The sequence below is a fragment of the Orycteropus afer genome, unplaced genomic scaffold, assembly GCF_000298275.1.
Source record: "Orycteropus afer afer isolate SDZICR_OR568_19922 unplaced genomic scaffold, OryAfe1.0 scaffold00046, whole genome shotgun sequence".
Taxonomy (NCBI): domain Eukaryota; kingdom Metazoa; phylum Chordata; class Mammalia; order Tubulidentata; family Orycteropodidae; genus Orycteropus; species Orycteropus afer.
In genome coordinates, this window is record NW_006921633.1 from 12,690,925 (window position 1) to 12,700,097 (window position 9,173).

Below are 9,173 nucleotides of genomic sequence, written 5' to 3' on the forward strand. Positions count from 1 at the left end.
CAATAGCCAAAAGATGGAAACAACCTAGGTGTCCATCAATTGAAAAATGGATAACCAAACTATGGTACACACGCACAATGGAATACTATGCAACCCTAAGGAATAATATAGAATTGGCAAAACACCGCATAATGTGGAGGAACTTGGAGGACATTATGTCATTAAGTCAATCACAGAAGGACTAATATTGTACCAGTCCTTTACTGTAAAAAGTCAAGGAATGGTTTACATATGGAAGGATATTCTCCTGCTGGTTACCAGGGGTGGGAGTGGAGGGTAGGGAACACTGTTAGATAGGTAGAGACAAGTATTGATTTGGGTGAAGAGAAGGGCAATGTACCAAATGTGACGGATCAACATGGTGGTCTTGAAGAAGAGGAAGACAGAGAGAGGTGCATGGAAGGTACAAACAACAAAGATGAACCCTTTTGCACATACAAACTGCATTGTCAGTGAAGGCAAACATTGATCTACAGGGAAGAGGCAACTATGGGGAGAAGTGGGAGGGGGAGCTGTTGCATTGTGGGAAATTGTAGTTAATGTCGAGAGACAAAGTGTATGTGACCTGCAGTACGGAAAGGGAACTTGTTCTGTAAACTTTCACCCAAATCATAGTAAAAATTAAAAGAAAAAAAAAAGAATCTCTCACTCCCAGATGAGGGAGATGCACTGCTGAGAGAGAGACATGCTTCTGAGAGACGGCAGCAGTGGACCCAAGAGGCACAAGATAGAAGTGCAGAGTGGCAGGGTTTACCTGGCCCACAGATGCCAGGCCAAGAGGCCAAGGACCAGAGAGGCATGTCTAAGGGCACAGCAGAGGGGAGACTGTCCTGTTCGTATCGTGAGAGTGTTCCTAAATTTGAATTGTAGCCTGTTGTGTCCCTAATAAACCCCATAATCTCTGAGTTCTATGTGGCCACTACAGCAAATTACCAAACCCATTAGAGAGGTGGTGGGTGTCACAGGCGGACAGTTGGTGTCAAGGTTAGTATGAGGGCTAGAGGGTGGTGGCATGACTAGACTCTTAAGAACAGGCTTTGGGCTGCTGACAGTGCTTCTATCTTCCTCTTGTGGAGTTAGACATCAGAAGATGCTGCTTCCATGCCCCTTTTCCACTGTCCAGTTACCATGACAAATCACTTGAACTACACAAATTCTAGCCTGTTCCTGTTTTGCTTCATCAACCATGACAAAAATGGTTCAAACCCTGCATTAACGGACAAGTAGGTGTTGTGTATAAATCAGATGTTCATAACTTGGAGACAACCTGTAAACCATACAGCAAAAGATTTTTGAAATTAAAACTATCCTGCTACACCTTTTATGATCAGCTGTACTATGTGCCTCAGAACATTAGCTTATGTATCACTGCATTTAATATGCTAACTGATCACTGTTCACAATACTTCCAACATTCCCTACTCATAAAAATTTTAGAAAGATTGCAAAGCTTAAACTGGATAGGCACACAGTGAAAAGAATTATTAGCCATGACTGGCCAAAATCACAATGAAGAACAGGTATTTCCAACCCCTTGTTACAAACTTTGGTTATATGAACTACTGTGTTCCCTAAAGTTTTATTCTTTTGTATCTTCAATATATGTATCATTTAAAAATCAGTCTAATGAACACAATTATTATGGGAAAGAAACAAATAGCAAGTGATTTCCAAGAAGAGTCAGGAGTCCCTACCACAACAGTTATCTTTTCTTTCCCCCCGCTTTAATTTAGGTTTGTTACAGACTCTAGCTATTGCCATAAAGACTTAGTCCTTAATCTCTCAAAATAATTATTTTTCAGGATTTCAATTGTTCCTATATTCCTAGATAACAAGGAAGGGTTAAAGAGAGAAGTCAATTGGTATTCTCATGTTTCAAAAATGAAACTATTGGCCAGGGAACAAGGAGAAGGGAAAAGGATTTAATATATATTGATAATCTGTCATTTAATGACTAAGGTAACCAACATACTAAAAAAAGAAAACAGAAAACAAGTAACAGCAATTTAAACTATAACTCACAAAGTTAGTCTTCAAAGTATTTAAAGATGCATACCTTTGTGTCCAGGAATTGATATAAGCAAATATTTTGAGAGTATGTTCCTTTCTGAGCTGTAGTCCATCACCACCTTCTATATCTGATACTGAAATAAAGTAGGAAAAAAAAACTTTAAAAAATATGAATAAGTAACCTTGAACTAATATTCTTCAAAATAAAGCCTAGATTTGCAAATATAAGTATTTCAGAAAATTCTTCTTTCACTTTCACCAAAAAGAAAACACTCTTAACTTACATAATTAATGGCCAATTTGAGCTTAAGAAAAGACTCTTAACAGATGTTATCCAGGAGTAGGGGAGACATTTGTATGCTTATTCTGGCTATCATCTTTTAGCTCCAAATCCATCCTTCTGTTCCATAGTCTGTGATGCTAGGACTAAGACTCTGCAAACTACACTTTTCATTTTCACCTGGCGTACTGTTACGATCTTCCACCAGTGCCAGTGGGGCATTAAAAGATGACCACCAGCCACTCCTCGGAAGAAAGGTTGGCCAATCTACTTCCGTAGTGATACTGCCTCGGCAACCCAAGGAGGGGTCGCTATGAGTCGGGGCCGACTCGACAGCACACAACAACAACAACAAGGAGGCAGGCAGAAGGACCAAGGATTTCTGTATGATTTCTACAGGAAAGCACCACCTAGTAGCAGCACTGATTCTAGCATCCAGTTTCTTCTGGCACTCCAAAAACTAGCCTCATGTACTCCTCTCAGTACCAGCAATAGCCAGGACACCTCTCTTCCTTGAGGTTTAACTTCCCTCTCAAGCCCCTCCACCAAGTTGGCAAATTCTGACAGTCTCAACCTCTTCTTTTGTTTCCCCAACTAATCTTCGCCAGGAAGATAGGCTGCTTCCTGCAATTCTCATCATGCTCTCTAGAGTTCCCTTTTGTTGTTTCAAATTTCCAAAAATCTGTGTAAATTCTCTTTATTAAATTCCCCGACTGAATCTGACTAACATACTGGCATTTCATATACAATATGTAATAATATGGAAAGTTGTTAGTATCTAGAAATATTAATATATATGATAATCTATCATTTAATGAAGGTATCCAAGTGTATAAAGTGGGACTAATGTAACAAATAATAAATTACAATCTTGTAATGTAAAACGTTTGGTTCTTCAAAACAAGGGGTCATCAAACTTTACTTAGATAAAAAATCAGATAATAAATGTATCTGGCTTTGTAAGTCATACATTCTCTTTCACAACTATGCAACTCTATTGTTGTACTGTAAAAACAGACATATACAAACAAATGACCTTGGTTCTGTTACAAAAGCAAGTGGCTGGTCAGATCTGGCCCTAGTCCACCAACCCCACTAATAAAGTCATAGAAGAACCCAGACTGAGAAAAGTGACATAAAAATTACTGTTTATTAAAAGGTGGTGGGGGTTGCTGTTAGTTTTCATGCAATTGATTCTGACTCATGGTGACCCCATGTGTGCAGAAAGTAAATGGATAATTTAGTAAACTGAATCTCTATCAAAATGTTGAATGAAAAAATCCAAGTTGTTAAAGGACACATCTGTCCATTTTTAATGAAAAAAGAAATTGTGTTGTTATGGATTCATATACAATTACAGAACATATACATATTAATGATGTTGTTATGTTGTTGTTAGGTGCTTGTGTCAACTTCGTTCCAATATAGCGACCCTATGTACAACAGAATGAAACAATGCCTGGTCCGGTGCAAGCATCGAATCCTTGCTATGCTTGAGCCCACTGTTGCAGCCGCTGTATCAATCCATATTTTGAGGGCCTTCCCCACCTTCGTCCACCCTCCACCTTACAAAGCATGACATCCTTCTCCAGGGAATGGTCTCTTCTGATAACATGACCGAAGTAGGTGGGGTCAATACTGGTTATTCTCATTTCCAAAGAGCATTCTGGCTATAGTTCTTCCAGGACAGATTTGTTAGTTCTTCTGGCAGTCCACAGTAATTTCAGTATGCTTCACCAACACCATAACTCAAAAGCATCAATTCTGCTAGGGTCTTCCTTATTCATTGTCCAGCTTTCACATGCATATGAAGCAACTGAAAATACCATGGGTTGGGTTAGGCACACCTTAGACTTCAAAGAGTATCTTTGCTCTTCAGCACTTTAAAGAGGTCTTTTGCAGATTTGCCTAGTGCAATATGTCATCTGATACCTTAACTGCTATTTCCATTGGTGTTGATTGTGCAACCAAGTAATATGAAATCTTTGACAACTTCAATCTTATCTCCATTTATCATGATGCTGCTTATTGGTCCAGTTGAAAGGATTTTCATTTTCTTTACGCTGAAGTGTAATCCATACAGCAGACTGTCATCTTTAATCTTCATCAGTAAATGATTCATCTTCACTTTCAGCAAACAAAGTTATGTCATCTGTGTTGTTGTTGTTATTTGCCATCGAGTCAGCCCCGACTCATAGCGACCCCTCCTTAGGTTTCCAAGGCAGTATCATACGGAAGTAGAATTGCCCAACCTTCCTTCCGAGAAGTGGCTGGTGGGTTTGAACCGCCAGCCTTCTGGTTAGCAGTCAAGTGCCTTAAACACTATGCTACCAGAGCTCCCGTCATCTGTGTATTGCAGGTTATTAATGAGTCTTCCTTCAATTCTGATGCCCCACTCTTCATCAGATAGTCCAGCTTCTCAGATTATTTGCTCAGCATACAGATTGAATAAGTATGGCAAAAAGATACAACCCTGATGAACTCCCTTCCTGATTTTAAGCCACACAGTATCTGTTTGTTCTGTCTGAAAGACAGCTTCTGCGTCTATGTACAAGTTCCTCAGGAGCACAATTCAGTGTTCTGGAATTCCCGTTCGTCTCAAAGTTGTTCATAATTTGTTCCACACAATCTAATGCTTTTGGATAGTCAATAAAACACAAGTAAACATCTTTCTGATATTTTATCCTTTCAGTCAAGATCCATCTGACAGCAACAATGCTATCCCTCATTCCATGTCCTCTTCTCAATCCAGCTTGAATTTCTGGAAATTCCCTATCAATATACTGCTGCAACTGTATCTGAATTATCTTCAGCAAGATTTTACTTATGTGTGAAATTAATGATATTGTTCCATAATTTCCACATTCTGTTGGATTGCCATTCTTTACAACGGGTACAAACATGGATCTCTTCCAGTCAATTGGCCAGGTAGCTCTCTTCCAAATTTCTTAGAGTAGATGAGTAAGCTATTCTCTATTGAAGAGCAAGTTTCAAAGTCTCTTCCTTTCCTGTCTTTTTAATGAGTTGTTGCTTTCTTCATTTATGACGTTCTGGGTGTCATCCCACAACTTACTGGTTACTCAATAACTGGTATTCAATGTGTCAAATCTATTCTTCAGACAGTCTCTAAATTCAGGTGTATATTCCAGGTCATATTTTGACTCTTCTGGACTTGCTTTGAGGAGCTCTGGTAGCACAGTGGGAGTTCTGGTGGTGTAGTGGTTAAGGCATTTGACTGCTAACCAGAAGGCTGGAGGTTCAAACCCACCAGCCACTCCTCAAAAGGAAGGTTGGACAATCTACTTTTGTAGGGATACCACCTTGGAAACCCAAGGAAGAGGGGTCGCTATGAGTTGGATCCGACTCAACAGCAGTGAGTTTGGTTTTGGTTTTGGTTGGTGGTACAGTGCCTAGGGTATTTGACTGCTGCTAACCAGAAGGTAGAGGTGAAACCCACAGCCACTCTGGGAGAGGAAGGGTTAATCTACATTCGTAAAAATTTACCACCTCGGAAACCCAATGGTGGTCACTATGAGTCAGAATCAACTTGATGGCAGTGACTTTCGTGTTTTCTGTTTTGATTTTGGACTTGTTTTAATTTTCTTTTCCTTCAACTTGAACTTTCATAATATGAGCAAATGATAGTCTGTTCAACAGTCAGCTTTTGGCCTTATTTCAACTGATGATAATGAGCTTCTCTATCACCTCCTTCCACAGATGAAGTTGATTTCTCTGTTCTATGTATTTCATTGTGCAAGGTCCAATGAATAGCTGCTATTTATGTTGTTAAAAAAGGTATTTGCAATGAATAAGTCATCGGTCCCACAGAATTCTATCACATGATCTCCAGTGGTATTTCTATCACCAAGGCCCTATTTTCCAACTACTGAAGTTTCTTTGTTCCCAACTTTCACACTCCAATCACCAGTAAATACCAATGCATCTTAATTGCATATCTGGTCAATTTCAGACCACAAAAAAGTTTGTAAAACTCTTCAATTCCTTCATCTCTGGCTTTACTCCTTGGTGCATAAATCTGAGTAATAGTAGTAGTAACTAGCCTTTCTTATAGGAGTATAAATATTATCTTATCACTGACTGCATTATACTTTAAGATATATCTTCAAATGTTCATTTTGACTATGAATGTGATGTATGCATTCCTGTTCAGTTCAGTTTCAGTTCATCTGGAGTTCGTTTTTGTGTATGGTGAGAGGTACAGATCTTGTTTCATTTTTCTGCAAATGGCTCTCCAGTTTTGGCAGCACCATTTATTAAATAAACATTCTTTTCCCCATTTATTGGATTTTGGGGCTGTCAAAGATCAGATGTATTGAATTTCAAGGGTGATTGCAATGCAAAAGTTTGAGACAAAGAAGAATCAATGGTATTTAGAAAATACAGCCTTGCTGACAGAAATGACACTGGAGATTACCTGACAGAATTTTGCAGCACTAACAACTTATCCACTGTAAATACCTTTTTACAACAACATAAACAGCAGCTATCCACGTGGACCTCACCAGATGGAATACATAGTAATCAAACTGATTACATCTGTGCAAAGAGGAAGTGGAGAAGCTCACTATCTTCAGTCAAAACAAAGCCAGGAGGTGAGTGTGGAACAGACCATCCATTGGTCATATCCAAGTTCAGCTGAAGCTGAAGAAAATATAAAATAAGTCCGTAAGAGACGAAATACAACCTTGATTATACCCCACCTCAATTTAGAGAACAGATTGGATGCACTGAACACCAATGACTGAAAATCATATGAGTTGTGGGATGACATCAAAAACATCATACATGAATAAAGTAAAAGGACAGGAAAGAAAGAAAAGAGCAAAACACGTATCAGAAGACACACTGAAACTTGCTCTTGAACAGAGAGCAGCTAAAGCAAATGACGAAATAAAAGTTAAACAGATTTCAAACAGTAGTTCGAGAAGACAAAGCAAAGCATTATAATGAAATGTGCAAAGACCTGGAGTTAGAAAAACAAAAGGGAAGAACATCCTTGGCATTTCTCAAGCTTAAAGAACTGAAGAAAAAACTCAAACCTCAGGTTGTAATAATGGAAGATTCTATGGCACCATTCTCTGGAGCAGGATGTCATGCTTGGTAAAGTGCAGGGTCAACGAAAGAGGGGAATGCCTTCAACGAGATGGACTGACACAGTGGCTGCAGCTATGGGCGCAAGAACAGTAGGGATCGTGAGACTGGTACAGGACTGGTCAATGTTTTTTGTCTGTTATACATAAGGGCGCTATGAGTTGGAGACGACTTGATGGCACATAACAGTATGGGCAAGATACTGAATGATGCAGGAAGCATCTAAAGAAGATGAAAACAATATACAGAGTCACTGTGCAAAACAGAACTAGTCAATGTTCAACTATTTCAGGAAGTAGCATATGATCAAGAATGAATGGTATTAAAGGAAAAAGTCAAAGCTGCACTTAAGGAATTGGTGAAAAACAAGGCTCCGGAAATTGACAGAAAACCTTCTGAGATGTTTCAGTAAACAAATGCCATGCTGGAGGCACTTACTCATCTATGCTAAATAATTTAGAAGATAGCTACCTGGCCTACCAACTGGAAGAGATCCATTATTTGTGCCCATGCTGAAGAAAGGTGACCCAACAGAATGTGGAAACTATTGAACAATATGATTAATATCACACACATGTAAAATTCTGAAGATAATTAAAAAACACTTGAAGCTATATATTGTCGGTGAACTTCCCAAAATGCAAGATGGATTCAGAAGAGGATGGAGAAGGAAGAATGTCATTGCTGATGTCCCACGGATTCTGGCTGAAAGCAAAGAATACCAGAAAGACATTTACTTGTGTTTTACTGACTATGCAAAGGCAGATATCTGTGTGGATCATAATAAATTATGGATAACGTTGCAAAGAATGGGAATTCCAGAACATTTAATTGGGCTCATAAGGAACATGTACATAGACCAGGAGGTTCTCATAAGAACAGAATAAGGAGAAACTGAATGGTTTAAAATCAAGAAGGGTGTGTGTAAAGGTTGTATCCTTTCATCATACTTATTCAATGTCTATCCTGAACAAGTAATACAAGAAACTGGACTATATGAAGACGAATACAGAATCAGGATTAGAAAAACACTCAGTAACAACCTAAGATATTCACATGACACAACCTCGCTTGCTGAAAGTGAAAATGACTTGAAGTGATATGGAAAAACCAATCACTAACTTTATACAGACAGGAAAGAGACCTCAGATAAGCAAAGCACTACTGAAGTAAAACAAAGTAGGAGGTCTCACAATGCTGGATCAAAAAACATACTATACAGCCACAGTAGACAAAATTGCCTGGTATAGGTGCAATGCCACATACATAGACCAATGGAATAGAATAAAGAACCAGAAATAGATACATCGACCTATGGTCAGCTGATATTTGACAAAGGGCCCAATCCATTCAATGGGAAAGAGATTGTCTGTTTAATAAATGGTGCTGGAAAACTGGATTCCATTTGCAGAAAAATGAAACAAGATCCCTACTTCACACCATACAGTAAAACTAACTCCAGATGGATCAAAGACTTAAATGTGAAACCTAAAACTATCAAGTTCCTCAAGGAAAAACTAGGGTCAAATTTAGGGGCCCCAATATAAGGCATAAATAGACTATCAAGCATAAGCCAAAAGGCAAAAACAGCAGAAGAGAAACTAGATGAATGGGACCTTCTCAAAATTAAATGAAAATTAAACTTTTATGTGCTTCCAAAGACTTCTCCAAAAGAGTCAAAAAAGAACCTACAGATTGGGAAAAAATATTTGGTAATAACATATCTGACAAGGGACTTATCTCTAGAATTTACAGAAAACTCCAATACCTC

At 38.7% G+C, this 9,173-nt stretch overlaps 1 protein-coding gene across 1 annotated transcript in view; it reads right to left on the bottom strand.

Moving 5' to 3' along the window:
- Positions 1–2,930, bottom strand: part of USP34 (ubiquitin specific peptidase 34) — a 312,910-nt gene extending 309,980 nt beyond the window's left edge. The window contains exons 1-2 of the mRNA XM_042780562.1: positions 2,837–2,930; positions 2,057–2,144 (exon numbers count right to left, since the gene is read on the bottom strand). Of these exons, the coding sequence (XP_042636496.1) occupies positions 2,057–2,144; positions 2,837–2,930 (182 nt within the window). The remainder of the gene's footprint in view (positions 1–2,056; positions 2,145–2,836) is intronic.
- Positions 2,931–9,173: the final 6,243 nt, after the last annotated feature.